Below are 24,103 nucleotides of genomic sequence, written 5' to 3'. Positions count from 1 at the left end.
CATAAATAGGTTTCAGAGTGGTAGCCATGTTAGTTTGTATCAACAAAAAGAACGAGGAGTACTGGTGGCACCTTAGAGACTAACAAATTTATTTGGGCATAAGCTAAAACCCACTTCATCAGATGCATGGAGTGGAAAATACAGTAGGAATATATATATATGTGTCTGTGTGTGTGTGTGTGTATATACACACACATACACACACAGAACATAAAAAGATGGGGGTTGCCATACCAACTCTAACGAGACAAATTAATTAAGGTGGGCTATTATCAGCAGGAGTAAAAAAAACGTTTGTAGTGATAATCAGGATGGCCCATTTCAAACAGTAGACAAGAAGATGTGAGTAACAGTAGGGGGGAAATTAACATGGGGAAATAGTTTTTAGTTTGTGTAATGACCCATCCACTCCCAGTCTTTATTCAAGCCTAATTTAATGGTGTCCAGTTTGCAAATTAATTCCAATTCAGTTTCTCGTTGGAGTCTGTTTTGGAAGCTTTTTTGTTGAAGAATTGTGACTTTTAGGTCTGTAATTGAGTGTCCAGGGAGGCTGAAATGTTCTCCGACTGGTTTTTGAATGTTATAATTCTTGACGTCTGATTTGTGTCTATTTATTCTTTTGTGTAGAGACTGTCTGTTTTGGCCAATGTGCACTGATTTGTCTCGTTAGAGTTGGTATGGCAACCTTCATCTTTTCATGTTCTCTGTGTGTGTGTGTGTGTGTGTGTGTATATCTTCCTACTCTATTTTCCACTCCATGCATCTGATGAAGTGGGTTTTAGCCCACGAAAGCTTATGCCCAAATAAATTTGTTAGTCTCTAAGATGCCACAAGTACTCCTCGTTCTTTCTTCATAAATAGGAAGCGTATGGTATCCAATCAGAAACAGGGAACCAATCACATGGCTTGCTCAGTGAATCATCTCAACCATTCAAATTAATTTCCACAAACTCTTCATTTAATGTTAGGAGTAACTGACACAAACATGAAAACCTTGGCCTGCTCACAGGCAGTTTGCCAAAAGGAAAAAGGGCTAAAAATCTGTTGGCTGTGAACAGTGCACACGGCTCTAGGAGCGAACCTGATGAGCAGAGAAGGGGTATTGTCATCAGCATGAGTGTAGCAATGGGAGGCTAGGGGACGTGCAGCTGGAGAGATGGGAGGACAGGGGAAGAATACCAGGGGCCTATGGACTGGATTCCATTTCTTTCTTTAAGGAACATAACCAAACAGAATAACCTGGCCTGGATTCCTGAGGTTTCCTACCTAGCCATCCTTGGCTCCATCCCCAAAGAGGCCACAGTGCCCCTCGGGCACAGGCGTCATTCTGACAGTGGGACAAGAAATTCCCAGCTACAATCCTCCCCCTTGCTCCACTCCTCTCCCTTGGTCTACATCAAACACTTTAGGGGAAGGCCTGCAGGCAGAGGAGTCCTCTTGACCCATCACTGACCTCTGTATTGGGAGTGCTCCTTGCAATCCACACTTCTCCTACCACCCTCTCCTTAGTATATGCAACAAGCCAAGCAAGGAGCGAGAAGCATCACCCACAGACAATAAACTCTGCAGGGATCCTGGATTACTGGGGAACCTGGTGGGTGCCAGGAGGAGGACAACATTTCCCCTCCTGGCATGGTAGGGATGGACCCATGACGATCTTCAGGCCCTGGTGGGTGATTTGCCAACACAAGCCAGTGGTGGGGTTTGGAAGTGGGTGATGTCTCTCTCACCTGTGTGTAGAGTGGCTCATAGATATCCACTCCATTATCCTGGCTGTGGGAGAGTGTCTCAGCACCCCGTTTCCAGATGAAGCGAGCGGGAGGGTTAGAGTTGACTGTGCACCGGAGGAAGACCGTCTTCTCCTGGTAGAAACTGCCACGTACATCGCTGATGGTTTGGTGGATGGTGAGAATGGGCTCATCTAGATCTGGAAGGGAGGGGGGGGAAGGTCCGCGGGGGCCATTAGCAAGGTTCAGGCCAGGGTACACACAGCCTGGTGAGCAGACAAAGCTCCAAGAGGGAGGAGAAGAGGGGAACCCCTCCACACACACACAAACGCGCAGTCAGCCAATGAAAACACTAAGCTAGAAGCGGACCTGACTCAACACATGGCACCTGAAGGGAATTGATGGGAGAAACCAACCTTCTCCAGTCCACTCCACAACATTCCAGGAGCAGGAAATAAGCTCTAATTTGCAGCCTTCAGTTGGCAGTAAGATTAATTGAATGGCTATCTGACAGGACCACAATGTCATCATTCACACTCCCAGATCACCTCCCCGATCTCAATCCTCTGTTCTATCTGCTAGGCAAAGGGCTCCAAACCCCAGGAACTCTCCTCCCCCACCCTTGTTCCCCTCTGCTCCCACCCTTCACTTCCGTGGCCTCTGTCCCCAAACAGGAAGGGATTTCTTCTGGGAAGTTGGAGCTATACCCTTCTCTTGGACATGGCCAAATAATGCAAAAAAAAAAAAAAAAAAAAAAAAAAAAACCCAACATGAAAAACCCTAAAGCTGAAGAGAAAATGGGAACAACAGATGGACAGAGATGGAGATTCATCTCACAGACAGGAAAGAGTCTGGCGGAATGTCAACCATGGGAACATGGGATGTAAGAACACAGGAACATCTGGATGCAGCCTCTTCTGTCCCATTAAAAGTGTACCCCAAACCCTTCTTCCTATTACCATGTGCACGGATCCTCTCTCCCCTCCACCATCCCCTCCACCCCCTATTAAAAAAGCACTGTAAATATCTTCTTCCCCTACCCCCAAAATATCCATTAGACTGTCCCCTTCTCTCTCCCCTCCCTAGAAAAAACACCCTCCCAAGTCCTCTCTCACTTCCCCTGCACCAAAATCATGTTAGTCTCTGCTCTCTCAGTGATGGGATTAACCTTTAATTTGAGAGGCTCTGAAGAAGAGTCCTGCAGAAAGTCCCATTTGGGGAGCTCCCCATGCTGGCAGGCTTCGCCCACTGCAACCTTCCTGCTAGAAAGGGGCTTCTCAAACTGTGCCCCTGTGCTGTGAGGGGCTGGTGTGGGAGCAAAAAGGGGAGATGGGTCTCCCTTAGACAAAGGGGCTCCCAGAGTTCAACAGCTGGAGAACCCCTGGACTAGAACATCAGACAGCATCACCGTTGAGGTTAATTGACATTCAGGCCCCGTTTAAAGTTGTACTAATTTGGAGAGATGGGGCCAAACTGGACTTCTGACTCTGACATGCCCCCAACCCCTCTCTCACACACCCCTATGTTTTGAGGGGAGGGTGGCCACTGAGCTTAGTGGAGCGACTCTGGATATCCCCCCATCACCAAGCTCAGAAACAGGCCCCAGCTTGACTGTGAATGCTACATCTGAGGTAACTATCGGGTAAAACTCATGCACACTGCCTTCATTTGTGCCTCACTGTGACCTCCTCTGCCCCAGAGCCTATGAAGGGAAAGGATGCATTCCCATCACTCCTTGTTCTTACATGTCACTGGATTTTAAAATATTGGTTCAGATGTTTGCAAGTTTGGAAATCTGGCTACAGAGGGAAAAGATTAATCGCTGTTAATGCGCTCTCTGACTAGCATGCCTTCCCCACAGAGATGTGTGCATGGACCAGTCTATTTACATATTTTAATGAGGCATGTGTTCTGAAGACAGCATTTATAATGGGAGCCAAGATTTGTTAGCCTGACAGCACCATGGCTCAGAGACATGAGCAGAACTGTTAGCTGAATGACAGAAAAAGAGAGAAGAAAAATAAAGAAGAGACCCTTCTCTATACATGTTGTTAACAGGAGAGCTAACTGAATTTTATACTATCCTTCCCATCATCCATGACCCTGGGCAGAGCCTACACCACTCCACTCGTCCATTTCCTTCCTTTATCCCTCAAGACATTAGAAGACTTGAGTTACAGCTAACATCCTTCCAGCCTGACCATGCTTAGTCAACTGGAAGCAAGGGGGTCACTATTACGATAGGAGATGTTCCTCCAACTCCCATGGATAGAGCACACCAGTTCCCCAGAACTCCCCAGCCCCTGTCCATTTGTGCTCTCCCCATGGTAGTGCAGAGTGCTATCTTCCTTTATATTCCTAGATTTCCTCCTTCAAACCCTCTTTTAATAGCTGCCAGCCCTTGGTACAGCCCTCCTGAGAGAAGCTACAATAAGAACCAAGGAAACACATATGTCCCCGGCGTACAGTAACGCCGCTGAAATCAATAGAGTTGCACCAGGGATACATTTAGCACTGACCCAACCGCATGGAATGCTTCAGTAACAGCATCTCCCTCTTTCCATTCGTCTTCCCTTTCCCCAGCATGGAACCGCTCCAGGCAGCAGCATCCCTGCCTAGTGCAGCGAGACCTAGGAATTTTCTGCTGGCAACTGCAGCTTCCTAGATCCCCCTGCCCAGAAGGCTGGTTGGCAGCCATTGATACTCAGCTGCACACCACCTTGCTTTCTCCTTAAAGGAAGACCTGCTTTAGTGAAAGTCAAAGGATGGGGAGCTCTGGAAGATCTGGGTGTATAAATGACAACTACACCCTGCATCCATGAGATTCGGCCTCTTTAGGGCTTCAGTCTCCAGATCAGTTTAGAGCTTTCTTCTCGTGAAAGCAAATTGCCCTCAGAACCAGGACAGGCACATACTAAGCATGACAAGGCCAAATCCATGCCTGGTGCAATTCCCTGACTTCAGGAGAGCGACACTAAGGGTGGATGTGGCCCAGAGTGTGCTTGTGTTTTGCTCTTCCCATAATCCACTTGATCTTGACTCAAGAGAGACTGACACCTCCCAGCCCTCACCAAACCAGGACAGGGAGCTGCCAGCCTTCTGATTCCGGACCAAGGCAGTGGGATAATTCACTGCAGGCTACTGTACCCACCTTGGAACCATCTGCATGTGCCTAATGGAGCTCCCCAGGCAATCTGCAATACATCCTACTGAATGTTCCAGAGCGCACCAGTGAGCACCAGGGCTGGCCACTGAGGACACTAAAACTAAGAACAGCATTGAGATTATGGGGACTATTTCAAGAAGGGTATGGTTTGAAATTCTGTCTCAGCCAGCTAAAGGCTGGCCCTGGTGATCCCTCAGCTGACTACCTGATCTTTCCTAACTGCTCCCTTTTCTATACAGCAAATACTGAAAGAAAGCAGACTCTTCTCCCAGAAAACACACAAACAGAAGAGATGCATTACCAAGTCCATGTACAGAGTAGATGTTAGTATCAGAAAGCCCTTGGCCACCCCATTGGCCCCACAGTTCTAAAGGTCAGAGATGCATGAGGAACCACAGGACTCTACATCACCCTACTTACAAACTGCACCCCAGATGCAAAGGGACCTCCCACAACTTACAATGCTCATATCAAGAGTCTTTCCACAATCCCATTCCTAAAGACACATAGGCCTGGATAAGCTGCTATGCCATGGTCTGAGAAAACCAAAGTTCCCTTTGTAGGGGAGCAATTAAATGCCTGAACTGTAGATGTGGAGGTGGAAGGGTGGACAAGCCAAGAGTTCCTAGATGGTTTGGGAACTTCTCAGAGCAAAGACAGCTGGAATCCATGGAGAAACAGTGACCCCACCCACAGCAGCATTAGCTGCAGGAGGAGTTACATGTGTCCCCTGCCTAAGTAGTAGGATGGTACTCACCCAACACTGCCCCAGTGGGGTGAAGGAGTGGGGCAAGGTAAGGGAGGAGAGAAACTCAAACCAAAGCAGAAGGTAACAGTCAAAGCTGATTTAAAATAGGAACCTGCCCAGGCTGCAAAATACAGTTCTGGATCCTGACTCTCCCAAAGTTGTGGGGGTGCTCAGGCCAATCTCTAATATAAACCTTTACTTAATGTTTAATTAGACCCTCAGAACTGAGGTCAGTGAGGACCTTGGTTTGGAGCCATTAAGATTTGAAGGGAACCGCATCAGTCGATGGCCCCAGGCAATGAGCAGAATTCCCACCACACAAGGCAGCAGCTTGATGGGAGTCTGTGCTGTACTGTGCCTGCTTATTCTCCGCAAAGCAGAAAGTGTCTGCCTAGTAAAGTTCCCTCAAAATCGTGCTGGGTTCCAGGTCTTTGGTCTCTCCCACAAGGGGGTATCCACCCGACAGCAACACAACCCCATTCTAACCTTCATCACAGCTGGCCACAACAGTCCATGTATAAATGTTGCCCCCCACAAGGGGTAATAAGTGGAATCTCCAAGGTGAGAGAGACCCAGGTAGAGCAGTAAAAGGCCAGAGGAATTTCAGATTAGCTCTCTTCCTTTATGGCTTAAATTGAGGGATTCTTGGCTTCCCTCGTACGCTCACCCTTTATTTAGCTATTCATAATTCAGCCTCATCAGGGGCATCCCAGAATCCTTTCCTCTGTTCCGACAGTGCTTCAGATGAGGCACAGTGGGAATCAGTGCAATGGTTTCTGGGGCATTCCAGGCATCTGAGGTGGATCCAGTTTGGAGTGGAGAAAAACAAAAGGTAACAGAAGCCAAACACGCTCACCAGCCCAGACAACCACTGGGGACCCTTGGAGGGGATCATGGTCCCTGGGCTGAGAGGGGTTGGTATAGACAGACAAAGTCATCCTGCCCCACAAAGGGTCTAACATCCCAGGGGGGAAGTGAGTTCTGGAGGTACCACTTTGGTCCCTTTGGGGTGAGCATGGTTCTAGGTTCATGTAGAGTCCTGCTGGCCATGCAGTTAGTTATAGACACACAATAGAGCTGTGGGATGCTCTGGGCTGCCGCTAAACGACTTACACTGCACATCTACTCGAATGGACTTGATGGCAGGGACCCCAACCCCATTCTCTGCTTTACAGTAATAGCGGCCTCCCTGCAGCCTCTGGATCTTCTCAATCCGAAGGGTCTCGTTAAACACCGATGTCTCCTGGAATTTGTCCGAGGCACTGCCAGCAGTTTTGGTCCACCTCACCTGCAGGGGAATAGGAGAGGGAGGGAGGCAAACACAGCAAAAGGCCACACGGATGAACTCAGAGCTGTTGACACAGTTCTAAGACCTCAGATTACAGCAGCACTCACCTTTGTGCCTCTCATCTGAGAAGAGCAAAACACAGAGTCAGGCACAGCCATGTTCACTGGAGCCTAGGCAGGTTTAGCAGCTGATCCCAAAATGTCCCTGCCAAATGGCTGCACCTGCCCATCCCCAACCCACTAGTGCCCCGCAGTGACCCCCAAATGTAACAGCTCCTCCCATCTTGCTGTGTGTTCCCCTGCCATTAAACTCCCTCTACAATTCTCAAACATGCATTACATTTGCTCACTCCTGATCAGTTCAATTAGCCAGCACAAAATCTTTGCCAAACCCGGTTTGCTTAGTGCTGGCACACACAGGGCTTTCCATGCCGATCCTTAGAGGGCAGAAGCTGGCTAGCAAGCCAAGCATACATGGCCAGGAGGTGCGGGGCCTTGCAGACAACTAGCTCATGGCTACAAAGCAATCACCACCTCTTCACTGGTGCCTTTTCATCATTCTCCAGGCAATGGAGAACAAATAAACACACAGAACATATAGCAAATCTCCAGAACACAAAGACCTTGTAGTTATGGGGGACTTTCACTACCCAGACATCCCTTGGAAAAGTAATACAGCAGAACACATTTCCAGTAACTTTTTGGAATGTACTGGGGACAACTGTTTGTTTCAGAAAATGGAGGAAGTAACCAGGGGGACAGCCAATTTAGACTTGATGCACTCTAACAGGGAAAAATTGGTTGCGAACTGATTGCATGATTCTAACAAAAAAAAAGGAGTGAACAAAACAATGGACTTCAAAAAAGCAAATTTTAACAAACTCGAAGAACTGGTAAGTAAGGTCCCATGGGCAGAAAATCTAAGGGATAAAGGAATTCAGGAGAGCTGGCAGTTTCTCAAGGAGACAATATTAAAAGGCACAACTGCAAGCTATTCTGATGCAAAGGAAAGATGAGAAGAATAGTAGGAGGCTAATATGGCTCCACCAGAAGCTCTTTAATTACCTGAAAAATCATAAAGGAATCCTACAAAAAGTGGAAACATAGATGAATTGCTAAGGAGGAGTGCAAAAGGACAAAATCAGAAAGGCTAAAGGGCTTGTCTACGCTTGAAACACTGCAACTGTGTCACTGTAACAGCAATGCTGTTTAAGCACTTCTGTGCGGACACTACCTAATTCTTCCATCGAACTATCACTGTCTACACTGGGGTTAGGTCATATTAACTATGTAGTTCATGAGTGTGGATTTTTCACACCCCCTAGCTGGGTCATCCTAACTTTTTAGTGCAGACCAGGCCTCAGGCACAAAATGAGTTACACCTGGCAAGGGACATAAAAGGCAATATGAAGAGGTTCTTTAAATAGATTAAAAGCAAGAGAAAGACTAAGGCCTGGTCTATATTACAGGGTTAGGTCGAATTTAGCCGCGTTAGGTCGATTTAAAAATGAATGCACCCCCACAACCAACCCCATTCCATCGACCTAAAGGGCTCTTAAAATTGACTTCTGTACTCCTCCCCAGCGAGGGGAGTAGCGCTAAAATCGACTTTGCTGGGTCAAATTTGAGGCAGTGCGGATGCAAATTGACGGTATTGGCCTCCGGGAGCTATCCCAGAGTGCTCCATTGTGACCACTCTGGACAGCACTTTGAACTCTGATGCACTAGCCAGGTACACAGTAAAAGCCCTGGGAACTTTTGAATTTCATTTCCTGTTTGGTCAGTGTGGCGAACTCAGCAGCACAGGTGACCATGCAGTCTCCCCAGAATCGTAGAGCATAGAATGTTTCTACGTTCCCCCTATCATCTCCATCCCTGAAGTTATCACAGCTTAGAAGGCGAAAAAAAAAAAACGCACTCGTGATGACATGTTTGCCAAGCTCATGCAGTCCTCCCGCACTGATAGGGCACAGCTTAATGCATGGAGGCATTCAGTGGCAGAGGCCAGGAAATAATTAAGTGAGCGCGAAGAGCGGAGGCAGAACGTGATGCTGAGGCTAATGGGGGAGCAAACGGACATGATGAAGCGTCTGTTGGAGCTGCAGGAAAGCCAACAAGAGCACAGACCCCCGCTGCATCCACTGTATAACCGCCTACCCTCCTCCCCATGTTCCATAGCCTCCTCACCCAGATGCCCAAGAACGCGGGGGGGAGGCTTCGGGCACCCAGCACTCCAGAGGATGGCCCAAGCAACAGAAGGCTGGCATTCAAACAGTTTTGATTTGTAGTGTGGCTACAATAAGCAATGTGGCCTTGTCCTTCCCTCCTCCCCCACCCCACCCGGGCTACCTTGTCCATTCTTTCTTTTTTTTTTTTAATTAAGAAAGAAAGAATGCATAGTTTCAAAACAATAGTTACTTTATTTCGAAGTGGGGGGTTGGCTTACAGGGAATTAAAATCAACAAAGGGAGCGGGTTTGCATCAAGGAGAAACACAAACAACTGTCACACCGAAGCCTGGCCAGTCATGAAACTGGTTTTCAAAGCTTCTCTGATGCACAGCACGCCTTGCTGTGCTCTTCTAATTGCCCTGGTGTCTGGTACGAAATGATTGTCTGCCATTGCTTTCACGGAGGGAGGGGTGACTGATGACATGTACCCAAAACCACCCACAATAATGTTTTTGCCGCATCAGGCATTGGGAGCTCAACCCAGAATTCCAGTGGGCGGCGGAGACTGCAGGAACCGTGGGATAGCTACCCACAGTGCACCACTCCGTAAGTCGATGCTAGCCATGGTAGTTAGGACGTACTCCGCCAACTTAATGCACTTAGTGTGGACATACGCAATCGACTGTATAAAATCGACTTCTATAAAATCGACTTTATTTCGTAGTGTAGACATACCCTAAGGAAAGTGTAGGTCCTCTATTTATCTGGGAAGATGTGCTAACAACTTATTACATCAAGAAGGCTGAGATGTTTAATGCCTATTTTGCTTCAGTCTTCACTAACGGTGACCAGATACTCCATACAATTAAATATTAACAACAAGGGGAAAGGAACATAAGGCAAAACAGAGAAAGAACAGGTTAAAGAATATCAGGACAAGTTAGAAGTACTGTATTCAAGTCAACAGGGCCTGATGAAATTCATCCTAAGGTATTTAAGGAACTAGTTGAAGTAATCTCAGAACTGTTAGCAATGATTTTCAAGAATTCATCAGGGATGAGTGAATCCCAGAAGACTGGAGAAAAGCAAACATAGTTACCCATCTTTAAAAAGAGGAACTAAGAGGACCGGGGCATTATGGACTAGTCAGCCTAACATCTATACCTGGAAATTTACTGGAACAAATTATTAAACAATCAATTTGTAAGCACCTCGAGGATAATAGGGTTATAAGCAATAGCTATGTCAAGAACAAATCATGCCAAACCAGCTTGATTTCCTTCTTTGACAGGGTTACTGGCATAGTGGTTGGGGGAAAGCAGTAGACATGGTATATCTTGAGTTTAGTAAGGCTTTTGATGCAGTCCCACATGACATTCTGATAAGCAATGTAGGGAAATGTTGTCTAGATGAAACTAATATAAGGCAGGTGCACTGCTGATTGGAAGGTCATACTCAAAGAGTAGTTATCAATGGTTTTCTGTCAAACTGGGAGAGTGTATCTACCGGGGTTCCGCAGAGGTCAGTCTTGATCCAAATACTATTCAATATTTTCATTAAATGACTTGAATAATGGAGTGGAGAGTATGCTTATAAAATTTGAGGATGACACAAAGTGGGGAGGGATTGCAAGCACTTTGGAGGACAGGATTAGAATTTAAAATGAGCTTGACAAATTAGAGAATTGGTCAGAATTCAACAAGATGAAACTCAGAAAAGATAAGTACAAAGTACTACACCTAAGAAGGAAAAAAAATCAAAAGCACAACTACAAAATGGGGAGTAGCTGACTACGCAGCAGTACTGCCAAAAAGGGGTTATTGTGGATCACAGATTGAATAGATGAGTTAACAATGTGATGCAGTTGAGAAAAAGGCTAAATATTTTGAGATGTATTAACAGGAGTGTCATATGGAAGACATGGGAGGTAATTATTTCACTCTCCTTGGCACTGGTGGGGCCTGGAGTACTGTGCCTATTCTGTGCGCCATACTCTAGGAAAGGGTGAGGAAAAATTGGAAAGAGTCCACAGGAGAGCAAAAAAAATTATTAATAACTATAGAAAACTTGACCTCTGAGGAAGGTTAAAAAACTGGGCATGTTTAGTCTTGGGACGACATGACTGCCGGGGGATCTGATAACTGTCTTCAAACGTATTAAGGGCTTTTGTAAAGAGGACAGTAATCAATTGTTCTGCATGTCTACTGAAGGTAGGACAAGAAGTAATGGGCTTAATCTACAGCCTGAGAGATTTAGGTTAGATACTAGGAAAAGTTTTCTAACTATAAGGGTAGTTAAGTGCTGGAATAGGCTTCCAAGGGAGGTTGTGGAATCCCCATCATTAGACGTTTTTAAGAACAGGTTGGACAAACACCTGTCAGGGATGTTCTAGGTTTACCTGTTCCTGCCTCAGCAGCACAGGGGGCTGGACTTGATGCTGTCTCGAGATCCCTTCCAACCTTACATTTCTGTGATTCTATGAATGGGGATATTCATCTGTTTGGCTTCCAAAGTGAGAAATGCAGCTACTGCTGTTAGCCTGTTGTCTCCCTCTCTGGAGGGGGCCCCACCAGGGTTATTTTTGTAAGTCTCTCTTTTGTCGTAAACACACTTTAATAAAAGAAAAAGAGCCCTTCAGAATTCAAACTAGTTTGAACACCACCTGCAGATTTGTAGATCATTTCACAAGTTAACTGGGGGGCTGGAGAAACATGCCCCTAGAGACTGAAGTCTTATCTGTATAACCCATAAAATGTACGGCACAGGCAGCAGCGGTGCAAGCTTCCCACTACCCCAACCCAGAGAGCATGAAAGGAGATCACTGCTCATGGCCCATTTGTTCATTGGCCTCTCAGTCTCCTTTGTTGGCTGCCTCTGCTCTCAGGGTATGTCTACACTGCAGTCAGAGGTGTGACTGTAGCACTTGTACACATACCTGAGTCAGCTTTGATCTAGCTAGCTAGAACAACAATAGTGGTGAAGGCATGGCAGCACACTCTGTACAAGCCCACCCAGGACTCCAGGTATGTACCTCAGTGGCTAGCCTGAGCTACCACTCATGCTGTTGCAGATTCATTCCTATTGCTTTTCAAGCTAGCTAGGGTATGTCTACACATGGCACAGTCACCCCTTTGACCAGGGGAGCTGGAACAATTTGTATAGTGGGGGTGCTGAGAGCCATTGAACCAAATTGTAAACCCTGTATATGATGGAAACCACTTCAAGCCAGGGGGTGCGGCACCACCCCCAGCACCTATGCCTTTGACTGCAATACAGACATCCCCAAAGCACCAGTTGCTATGGTGGCTTCCGGCAATCTGGACACCTATCCCCTAGCAGCTGGGTTGAGATCCACCAGGTCATTTTGCACTGAACACAAAGCAGACGGTAAAAGGATGTTCATTCACTACTGACCTCATGCTAGACAGAGCTGCTGCAGGGGCGTGGGCACCTTGATCCATGCCCAACGCCAGTTGACATGGGGCTGAACTGGAGCCATTGCTCTAAAGATGGCAGGATTCTACAGCCCACTCCCCTGCTGGGCAGATTTTGCTCAGCTAATGGCCGTCTGTGATGGATTTATTTAGCCTTGGTAGGTTATGATGAGATCGGTTTAGGGCTCCAAATCTCAGAGTCTCTTGTTTGCACAGCCGCTTCAGTCAGCTCTTTAATCTTTCCCCAGCCTTTTCATTTCAACCTCGTTTAAATATTTGGGCTACACGTTAAAGCTTTAGAGAGTAACTGGAGGAAAGGGAGGGAAAAGATTAGACAAAGGCTAAGAGAAGAGCTTTGATTTGGAGGAGTGGGGGAAGGTGCTCAGAGAGAAGGGATGTGGCAGATGGGCAAAGTAGAGAAGGAAGAGAGAAGAGACAGGGAGAGAAGGGAAGATGGGGAGAGAGAGACGGGATTGAGCATAGCTCCGTGTGAGCCAGTGTTCCATGTCTGAGGCCATCTTTGGACATACACGCCAGTGTCCCATGTGCACACCTGGGCTCTGCATGTGCTAGTGTTACACATAAACAAACAGGTTCTGGGGATGCCACAGCTTCTTGTGCAGCAGCGTTCTGTATGCACCAATGGTACATCAATGTTCTCTAGTCCTGCCAGGCTCAGAGCGCCCATGAGCTGCACATAGCCTGCATGCTCTGCATGCTCCCAGACAGCATGGGCATCAGTTCTCTCTATTCTGCATACCCAGGATCTGCCCACTGTGCACAGGATCAGTGTGCCCATGTGCCTAGGCTAGGTGATCCTCCATAAGGACACAGGAGAGGCTGTTGAGCGTCCCGGCTGCCCAACATCCTGGCTCAGACTGTCACCATCTTTTTGTTTTTTAAAAGACATTTTGTTGGCTAATTCTAACTTGAATTTTCTGGCCAAGCTGCTCTCTCCCCTTTGTCATTTCCTACCAGCCAAGGCCCAAGAGAGAAGTAGCACCTGGTCAGTTAGTGCAGGGAAGGGGTGACTGGCACACACAGAACTACAGCTTATCAGCATCAGTGCCTACGGCTGGCAAGGCTGCTGCAGGGGCAGCAAGAACCGCTGAGCTTCTCACCAACCCTCTTATAACCCTCCCCCAGAGAGCTTCCTTCACAGTGTAACTCACTCCCCAGGGTTTATTCTGGCCCTGAAGGCCCAAGTTTAGCCACAGTTTTACCCATGCTCTGGGGTCATTTACACACATCAGCTGCTATGTAAGAATTTCCCTGCAGTCCTCTCACCTCTACAGCATGGGTCTGAATCCAGTTTTGGACAGTAGCAATCAAAAATTACCACCACTGGCAGCAGCTTTGTGTCCACTGTATGAAATGAGTTGATGGGTCCCAGCCCAGGTCATCATGGACAAATGTCCAAATCAGAAAAATGCCCCCTCCCCCAATGTTCCCCTAACTGAGTGATCCCCTTTGCTGGCCTGGTCCGAGAGGCCAAGGCTGAACAGGCCATAGAGGTTCGACTCCGCTCTTACGTTGGTGAGGTGTGAAGGGGAAGCTTGCACTACCCCTGTCCAAGCGGTGCCGGTCCTGTGGAGAGAGGATTGGAGTCTCTAGTGTTACCTACACAGGCCTGAATTCAACACAGCCCATGTTTTTAGTTCATTCTGGCTCATTAGAATGATAGATGCTCTGGAGAGAGCCTTGTGCTACCAATATACAGCACATAGGCAGAACTGGGCAATATTTCACCTCAGGCTCTGTTGCTCCCAAAACACAGTTCCCACTAGTACTCGGGGGAATCTCCATATGCTGTACTGTGGTAGGACTTCTAGCCTCGTTGTAAGCCGCAGCCCTAGCTCCAGAGAACACTCACTCATCCAGTGTCTCTGCTCCTCAGCCTTTTCTTTTGTTGCAGCTGCTGCCCAGGAAGCCAGGGGAGAAAGAGAGGAGAGGAACCTACCTCCAAAAAGGTAGAAGAGTGAAGGCAGTGGGGAAAGGTGTCCTCCAACCACCCCCAATGTCTCCTCTACAAGGCAAGATTAGAGTGAACCCAACAGAGAAGCACAGGGATGCGGGTGACTGGCATTACAGAAAGGTTACCTGTGGCCGTGGGTGTCCCGTGACCAGACACTGCAGGACCAGGGTGTTGCCCTCCCGGATAGTGTACACTCGTTCACTGATGTTATCTTCCTTCACAACACAGGCCTGCCCCGCATGGATGATCTGGGCCTGAGCTGGAGCTGGGGAAGAGAGTACTAATTAGAAAAGGGAATGCCAGCAACGTATAGGTGGAATCCAAGTCCTCACAAAGCTGTTGGAATTGCCACACCTCACCCCGGGAGCAATGCAGCCTCTGCTGGGCTGCAGAAGGTGAAAGCAAGACTGATCTCAATACTGGAGAGTCAAGGGCATCATTGCTCTGAAAACTGGGGAATTTCCTCCCTTCCCTGGCATCAGTGAATTTAATCTGGGGGAAAGAAACTGGGATTAGCAGCTCTGGAGACTGAAGACTAGAGTACACTGAGAGATAGTGTAAGCTAGTAATCAATAGGAGCCAGGAACTTCTGAACTCTATTCCTAGCTCTGAGAAGGAGTGTTGTCTGGGACTGGCTATGTGACCTGGTCAAATCAGGAGTGCTCTGTGCCTGTAGAAGAGGGATTATGATTGTGATTTACCTTGCAGTGGGGTTATGAGAGTTCATCAGCCAGTCACTCCAAAGGGCTCTGCAGAGCTGTATAAGCACTGGCTATTAGTACTTATCCCCAGAACAGGTTACAGCACAGGCCACGGTAGATACAAGTCTCCCCCATGCTGTCACATCAATATGCTTCAGCCCTGTGCTAGAGGGATCCTCCTCTAGGGGTGAGAGAGGACTTCCTTCTCTATGGTTCCTTAAACCCCTGAGATTTCTGCTGAGACTCCAACAAGGGCCAATTTGTGGCCACACTAGGAACTGAACCGAGACCACCAACACTTTTCACGGAGGCCAATGCAGCAGCATCCGAAAGGAAAGATTTTTGATTCCCCCACCAAGAGGGAAGTGAAGGTGAAAGGCTCCATATCCCATTACCAATTCCTTAAACCAACCAATGTCTCACCTCAAACCCTACTAGTCAGACCTGATCAACAGGAATAAGAGCCGTTTCTACAAGTAGTAAGGGGGAATATATAAAAAGATCTGGCTTCAGAGGACCTGCATCAACAATCATCCAGTCCATATGTTGAGAGCGCTCATGATCACTGCAGCAGCTGGGGAGTGTTGTATGTGACTGTGCTCATCCCCAGGGGACACCCTTGCTTGGCCAGGGAGAAAACTGCAGCCTAACTTTAAGGAATGGATAAACCTGCAGATGTTACTAGTTCAGGGCATGTGTCTCCTTCTTGCTGCAGCACTTCCATGTGAATTCAGCTCCTCAGCCCTAACACCCCCAGTGTAATTCAATACAGGACAACTTTGAGAGGGAAACGAAGAAAAGGCTTAAAGCAAAGAGTTTGATAAAAACTCTCCAAACCGAGCACAGGGTTTGCAAGGAAACCGCGTTACGCAGGCAGAGTTAAATACCAGCTTTGGCACAAAGTTTGCTGAGGTGCAGGGACTTTTGGAGTAAGCCACGGATCCCATCACCAGGCAGCCACCAGGGATGAAAAATCAAAATATTGTTAGCACTGCTTTGTGCAGCTCTAAACAGTCAGCTCTGTATTCACTAGCCGCATAGGCCCAGACCAGGCTGGGCTTGGACAGTGGAAAAGGGGGTTTGCAGTTGTGTTACTCAGACCAAAGCCCTGATCCTCAGTTGGTGTAAATTGGGGCAGCTCCATTATCATTAGCCAAACTAGGCTAATTTAAAATAGAGGGGGCTCTCACCCCCAAATGGGAAGGAGGGTTGCATTTCAATGACTGGTTACCCTGTTCCAACAGGTGACCATTTATAAAACACATCAAAGATGCAGGCTGTAGTGCTGCACAGGGTCTGTGTGTTAGGTGATCACGCCCCCTCTCTCACCTTGTCTCCTCTCTCCTTCCAGTTCAATACATGGATAAGTATTGTCCATACAACTGTGAGCTAATAGAATCAATACATTTATTGGAATGATATTATAGCAAATATATGGCCGCTCATCTCTGCTGCTCCTTCCCTCTCCTGCCTATAGCGTCTGGAGAGATCTCCTGGGATAGCTCTCACAGGAGTCTTATCATTAAAAACTAAAACACTGAAACCAAGACACAAAGCTACATTGATATGACTGAGCAGATGAGAGACTTGCCTTTCCCGAGAGGATGGGGGATTATTATTCGCTAACTGTGTCAGGAGAGGGGAGAAAGTGGAAGCACTTTAAGAAACAGAAAGGGCTTGGTAGCACCATGGCTAGTGAGGGGCGAGGGGGCAAGAGGAGGTGGTGCAGTCTTCTCATACACAGCTCTGCCATGTCCCCTCAGTGCTGACCTGAAGTCCTTTGCTCTGCTCTTCCAGTCCTGGGCTCCCAGCCCCAGATAGGGTGACCAGACAGCACATGTGAAAAATCGGGACAGAGGGTGGGGGGGTAATAGGAGCCTATATAAGAAAAAGACCCAAAAATCGGGACTGTCCCAATAAAATTGGGACATCTGGTCACCCTAGCCCCAGACCTGCCAGGGCACCTCAATCCTGGCTCTGCAGCACCGACTATCAGTCACGCTGATTGCGCCCAATTCTGGATTTGGGAGGAATCTCCACTGCAGATTAAAACAGAGACACACCCCCCCACCCCAATCTTACCCTGAGTTCTCTCCTTGAAGCTGGGCTGCCTGCATTCCAACAGACCCTTCCTGTCTCAGAGCTCTTTAGCTTGTGGTAACAGCTCAGCTTCTGTCGCTTTAACTTAAATGTTTCCCTAAATTCCTCTGTGCACCCTGCTTACTGTACAGTCCAGCTCGCTTTAGATCTTCTAATTTCGGTGGCTGTCTTCCCTCTGGTCAATGCCCCACTGAAGTCTGCTTTTTTTGCTCCTCTCCTCTGATTAACCATTTCCTGCCTGCCAGCGCTATCTCCAAGACAGTCCCTATAGGCTAGACTACATGGAGGATTTTATCAGCACAGTTATACCGGTATAACTCCCCACGTAGACACACTTATTCTGGAATAAAAGTGCCTTTTTCAGTTTAGTTGATGTTGCTCTGGAAGAGGTATAAGCTAAATCAGAAAAAGGCACTCGTATTCTGGAACAGAGTGCCCAGAGGGGAGTTATATAGTGGTATAATTATGCTGGTACATTTCCATGTGTACACGGTCCCTAAGACATGTTCCCTGTCCTCTCTTGCTTTGCCACGCCACAGAGCTCTCTCTAGTCCAGTGGATTTCCATAGAGCTCAGAAGCAAGACTATATTTCTAGCTTTATTGGTAAGTATCAGTAACTTGGTTGAGCCCAGGGGTGCTGGCGCTGGGGGCCCTGGTTCTCCCACTTTTTCCAGCCATAAGGAAGTGCAATGGGGATGAGGGGAAGGAGGAGTAGGGCCTCAGGGAGAAGTGGTGGTATGGGAGGGCACTGTTGAGGCACCAGTGGGGCCCCCCACACTGTTAGGAAGCTTCCCCTGCCTGAGCCTTTTTGCAGCAGGATCCCTTCCCCTGATCACAGAGAGAGGCCCTTGGGAGAGTGAACCACTGCTGCTGATCAATCCTTGTCCAAACAAAGTAGTAGACTCTCTCCTGCAGTAACAGCACTGAGTCTCCAGCAACAACAAGTCATTTCATCTATCCTCTAAACCCAGTTTGAGCCCAGGTCTCTGAAAGGAGAGTTCAGAAAACCTGCTGTACCATCTGCAGACAGCTTGTGAAAGCACTTGGCTACCACGTAACGGGAGTCTGATCAGAGAAAAAACTTCGTCATCCGTTAAGTCTTGACTTCAATGAGACAGCAGGGAGATTGCCAAGAGCAAACTCTACTCTCAGTGTTTTGCAGTAAAGATATCCTAGTGGTTAGATCACAGAATTAGAAGCTGTGAGATCTGGGTTCTGATCTCAACTCTGCTGGGATGTGCTGTATGGTCTTGGGAAAGTCACTTTGTCCCTCTGTAAAATGGTCTGATGAGGATTAATTACATTCGCAGGGTGCTCACATGGAAGGAATATTATTATTTCACATCATCCTGGGTCCCATGGGGTTTTTAGCACACAGAAAGGTTATAGGTCTCCAGTACAGTAGACAGCATTACCTCCCTCCCCAGGTGGTGGGACTGCATCTGTCACAATAAACAAGGCTTTGTGGAAGCCACTTTCTCCTGGGAGGTTTCAGAGTAGCAGCCGTGTTAGTCTGTATCCGCAAAAAGAAGAACAGGAGTACTTGTAGCACCTTAGAGACTAACAAATTTATGCATATGCATATGCATCCGAAGAAGTGGGCTGTAGTCCACGAAAGCTTATGCTCTAATAAATTTGTTAGTCTCTAAGGTGCCACAAGTACTCCTGTTCTTCTTTCTCCTGGGAGGAACAGGAAGATCAGACTGTGAGGCAAGGAGGTTGGTGCTTGGGACTGAAGCAATCATCTCCATCATTCCCTGTGAGAGTCCCATAAAGTATGAGCCCTGTGGAGACATTTCCATGTGTTTGGTGGGTTTCCCTAAACCTGGATGCCCCTCTGAGTCTGCAAAACCCAAAGAACCACACGAGGCAGAAAAGGAAGTGCTTCAATGAGCGCTGGAGGCTGGGGCAGGATTGTGTCCCTAGTCTTTTCTCCAAGGCTTTCAGTCCACTTTTCAACGACCGAAGCAAAACTGTTTCAGCACTTCCATTCCACTCCCTGACAGAAATCCACCACAGAGAAGCCCAACACAACGGGCTTTGCTCCAAACAAAGCAAACAGTCCAAGACACTCACAGCCGCTTTCAGGGAAAGACACAGCCTTTGAAAACCTACCCATCTCACAGCATATCCTAATATTTCCCACTCTGGAAAGGCCTGACCCACAGTGTGCTTGGCCTCTGCACTGAGATTTCTAACTAGTCTTTCACTTGATATATTTACACATTAAAGTGAAAGGAAATTGGAGAGGATAAAATAACTTTATGCCAGTGCAACATACTGTACAATGTTATCACCATAATGTGGGAAGCTTACGAGATACCTGCTCTTTAGAGGTCAATCATGTTAATAACAAGTAGCAGAGGAGAGAGAAATGGTCTTGTAGGGAAGGCAGCAGACTGGGATTCAGGAGAGCTGGGTCCCATTCTCTGCTCTGCCACACTGCTTGTGTGACTCCGGGCAAGGGATTTAATCTCTCAGTGCCCTGGTTCTCCAGCTATAAAAAGGGAATGATATGGCTTCCTTATTTCACAAAGAGGGTTGGGGATCAATCCATTTACGTTTATGAGGCTCAGATAGTACAACGATGGAGGCAACAGAACAGTGAGGGCTGGGGCAGTGAAAGAAAGACACCCAGGGTGCACTCAAGGCCGTGTACTACTCAGACCACAAAACTTCATGGGAAGAATGCCAAACTTCTTCATATTAGGTCAACATTTTCCCTCCAGACACTATTTCATGACAGGTCCCTAAAACCAACCTCGGTCAAGTCACATGGAAGAGAGAATCTGCTGGGTCAGCTGGCTGGGGTCCAGACACCGAAGAGACTGAAGTTTTATCCAAGTCCCTCCTCTTGTACCAAACAAGCTAGTGGGGCCCCACAGCTAAGCTCCAAACAGAAATCGGAGCTGGGCCCAAGGACAGCAGTTCTGCCAGCTGTACCAAAAGGGAGCCTCCCCCGGAAGGAGCTTGAAGGAGCTGCTTTGAGGTGGGAGTCTTCTCCCGCTGGGCTGAGCTTATAACAAAGCCAGCTCAGCATGCCAGGAGATGACTCTCAGCTAAGACCTGCTCCGAATGGCTCCTAACGGTTTGGCCCAAGGCCAGGCAACTCCCAGCTGAGAGCAGTTCAGTGCAGTATCAGCTTGGAGTCAGCTCCCCTGGGGCTGCGTTTGTCAGGTCTGCTATGCTCTGAGCAAGACTTACGTTATAAGCTGTTCTTCACAGATTTTACACAAAATCCCCCCAGGCTCTTAGTTACATCAGCCAGGTCAGCAAACGCGACCTGCCCTTTTGTTTTCTCATATCCATGGGCTATTGTTGGGTGCACTTCTCTCTGCAGTCTGCTCCTCAGACCCAGATGTTCAATATTCTTGTTCTAAAAGGATAGAAAAATCCATACGAGCAGCCTTAGCCTCAGGAGCAAGCCTGACAGCAGCAAACCTGCATCCATCCACCCTGGATCAGGCCAGAGAAAATGGCTAGGTCACACACTCCTTTGTCTCTGAGCAGGAGACGACAAGTGTCATCAGCTCAGCTCCTCCACAGCACGCCGTCCACTCCTAAACATAGATCCCAGGAAAAGTCAGAGGGTGCTTCACGGCAGACTGGGAGGACAACTCATCCTTACACACTGTGCTGCCCTGCCCCCACCTTCGCTGTACCTGTTCTGGGGTTGCCTCCCTGGATAAAGAACTTCAGCCCCAAAAGTTGTTAATTCAGCACCAAAAATCCACACATCAAGTACAGCTTCCAGTCCCGTCCCCGTCTGGCATGCAGTGGGTTGTTTTGCTCCTCCCTGCAGTCCCCTGTAGGTTACAGCCTCCTGCTCCTCATTGACACAGTTCACCAGAACTACTCAAGACACCAGTTTTGCCAGTCACGGGACTCTCAATGTACCCGGTGCAATTATAAAGCATCCTCTTTTGTAAGTAGGTCAAACTATGAAGGCAGAGCCCTTTCCCTGCCTTGTTGATCTGACTGGGTCAATCTCCTTGGAGTTATAGCGAACACGGGAGTGGGGAGAGGGCAGTCTTGAACACTCACTTCTAGTCCGATTGGCACCATCTGCTCAAGCCCTGAAGAGCCAGGCAGCTGGCTGCCAATCATATTCTCTCACATCTCCTGTCTCGCACAAGAGGCAGCTAGTGGATGAGATTTGCAGCTGGTGCCAAGAAAGAAGCAGAAAAATCCTAAAATATGTTGCATCAAATGGAGGGTGCAGGGGTTTATTGGAATTAAATTATAAATCATTCAATTTTTCTTGCTGACATAGACTCTGGGTAGCCGATCACAATACTAAGTATCACCATCCTCTCCGGGATGGAATTACAACTGCTCCACTGTGTGTCATAAGCCCTATACTGCTAACAGCTAAGGAAAATTCTCAAGTGGTAGGAGCCTCTGCTTTGACAGCAATAGGCAGAGTCTTACCCCAATTTTGCTATAGAGTTCAGAGCAACCACAGAGACCTTTGCACACATGGCACAGTGACATACCCAAAGACCTAGGTAACATGCTGTGGTGTCAATGTGGCTTTAATTATATCTAATTAAAGGGTGTGGGAGAGGAAAGTGAGAAAAGGCGGTTGGTTTTAGGTTAGACTGATACCTACAGAGCATCTTAACTCAACTCAATCAATGTTAACTATGTATCTAATATAGATCTGTTAAATTATTAGCTATGAATTATTATTATTAAGACTAGTGGATTACTTGAACATAAAACAATACATGGTAACAGGAGTGAAAGAAGTGATAAAAAACTGGAAGAAGTTAAAAAAACTGAGATAAGAGTTACTCAGAAGTGAAAACAAATTTGAACAAAATAAGATGGATCAATTAAGAGTTCTCACATTTCTCAAAATGTCAAGCAATGCTGCAGAAAAATTGGAAAAGGTTTACACAAGAATTTGATTTATTTTTGAGGGCAATCAGATCTACTCATAAGGAAGATGAGCAAAAGATTGTTATCTTTTTGAATATTGCAGGTACAAAAGCAATTTCATTATCTAATTCATTTGAGCTTAATGTTAGAGAACGAGCCAACTAGGACTTAGTCTTAAAAATATTTGAGGAATACTGTTTATCCAAAAAAAAATGAAATATTTGAAAGATTTCAGTTTCACTCAAGGAATCAAGGGGAGGAAGAGACTTTTGAATAATTTTTAAACGGATCTAAAAGTAAGAAGTCAGACATGTAATTTCCAGAATCTGAATCCATGATAAGGAATCAAATGATGGGTATAAAAAGGTATCTGTGTAACAAAAGAGACAGTTAGAGCCAGATCTAAATCTAGAAAAAACAGCGAGAATTTGCCAAACTGCTGAACTTAATTAACAACGATTGCACATTTTAGAAAGAAAACAAATTGACGTGAATATAGATTTGCTAAGGAAAAGGAAACAAACAAGTCTATAGAGTGTTAAAGTTAAAACATATGAAAGAATGTTCTAGATGTGGTAGGAGGCACTAACCTAGACAATGTCCAGCATATGGTCAGACCTGTCATATCTACAAGAAACAGAATCATTTCACAGAAGTTTGTAAACAGAAAAGTCTGAAAAAGCATAGATATTTACATTTAGTTCAAAATTCAAAAGTATCAGAGAAGACATCAAGTAAGGAATACAGAACTAACATTGCAGATGAAGAAAACTGGTTTCTGGAAATTCTGAAACCAAGTCACTCTGTAAATTACAAGGAGAATTGAGCACTTGCACTATCTTCTAATGGAACATTTATTTTCTATGCAATAGATACAAGTGCACAAGCTACTGTAATTTCAGAAGAAATTATAGGAGGTCTAAAGTAAAACCTGTAGGAAGAACAAATACATATTAATTTACAATCTTTCAGTGGTGAAAAAAATTCAAGCTATGGGTATTAGTGAATTACAGGTCTTAGTTAAAAAATTGAGAAAGCATAAGATTTGTAGTAGTTAAGGGACAAGATATTTCTATTTTAGGTTTAGAAACACGTTTCTCTCTAAATCTAAACGGTAGAACTCAGACTATTCAAAATTCCGAAATACTGGAAATAGAACATCAATTTACAGAACTATTTTTTGGCATTGGTGAATTGGATACAACGTATAAAATAGAGTTAAATGAAACAAAGAAACCAGTTATACATGCAACTAGAAAAATATCCTTAGCTTTAAGAAGTAGGGTACAAAAGGAATTGGAAAGGTCAGGTAATTTAGATATAATTAAAAGAGTGGAAGAGCCAACTGAATGGGTGAATTCATTAGTAATAGTAGAAAAGAAAGATGGATACTTACATTTATATTTAGATCCAGAAGACTTAACTAAGTATGTTAAAAGGGAACATTTTAAAATACCTACCAGGGAAGAAATATTTGGACAAGTGTCAGAAGCAAAATACTTTTCTTCTTTAGATGCTTCAAATGGATTTTGGCAAATATCACTGGAGCAAGAAAGCCAGTTGCTATGTGCATTTAACACACCTTTTTGGACATTACTGTTTTAAAAAGATTACCTTTTGGCTTATGTTCAGCTCCATACGTATTTCATAGAGCAATAAAAAGATTTTTGAAAACATAGGTAGCACACAAGTATACATAGATGACATAAGAATATGGGAAAGAACTTTAAAAGAGCAGGATATAAGATTAACTAAAGCATTATCTAGAGCAAAAGAAGCAGGATTGAAGCTTAACACAAATAAATGTAAATTTAGAGTGCAAGAATTAATGCTTCTAGGAGACACACTGACTAATCAGGGATTACAGATCGATTCACAAAGAATACAAGCCATTGATAATATCAAAAATA

The 24,103-nt window shown here is 46.2% G+C and overlaps 1 protein-coding gene across 3 annotated transcripts in view; it reads right to left on the bottom strand.

Annotated features, from left to right (window-relative positions):
* Window positions 1-24,103, bottom strand: part of MDGA1 (MAM domain containing glycosylphosphatidylinositol anchor 1) — a 200,230-nt gene that overhangs the window by 119,852 nt on the left and 56,275 nt on the right. For all 3 annotated transcript variants that reach the window (XM_054021452.1, XM_054021453.1, XM_054021454.1), the window contains exons 3-5: window positions 14,633-14,772; window positions 6,755-6,929; window positions 1,731-1,927 (exon numbers count right to left, since the gene is read on the bottom strand). In XM_054021452.1, the coding sequence (XP_053877427.1) occupies window positions 1,731-1,927; window positions 6,755-6,929; window positions 14,633-14,772 (512 nt within the window). The remainder of the gene's footprint in view (window positions 1-1,730; window positions 1,928-6,754; window positions 6,930-14,632; window positions 14,773-24,103) is intronic.

The sequence above is a fragment of the Malaclemys terrapin genome, chromosome 3 (assembly GCF_027887155.1).
Source record: "Malaclemys terrapin pileata isolate rMalTer1 chromosome 3, rMalTer1.hap1, whole genome shotgun sequence".
NCBI classification, from domain to species: Eukaryota; Metazoa; Chordata; order Testudines; family Emydidae; genus Malaclemys; species Malaclemys terrapin.
This window is presented reverse-complemented; position numbering and strand designations above follow the sequence as displayed.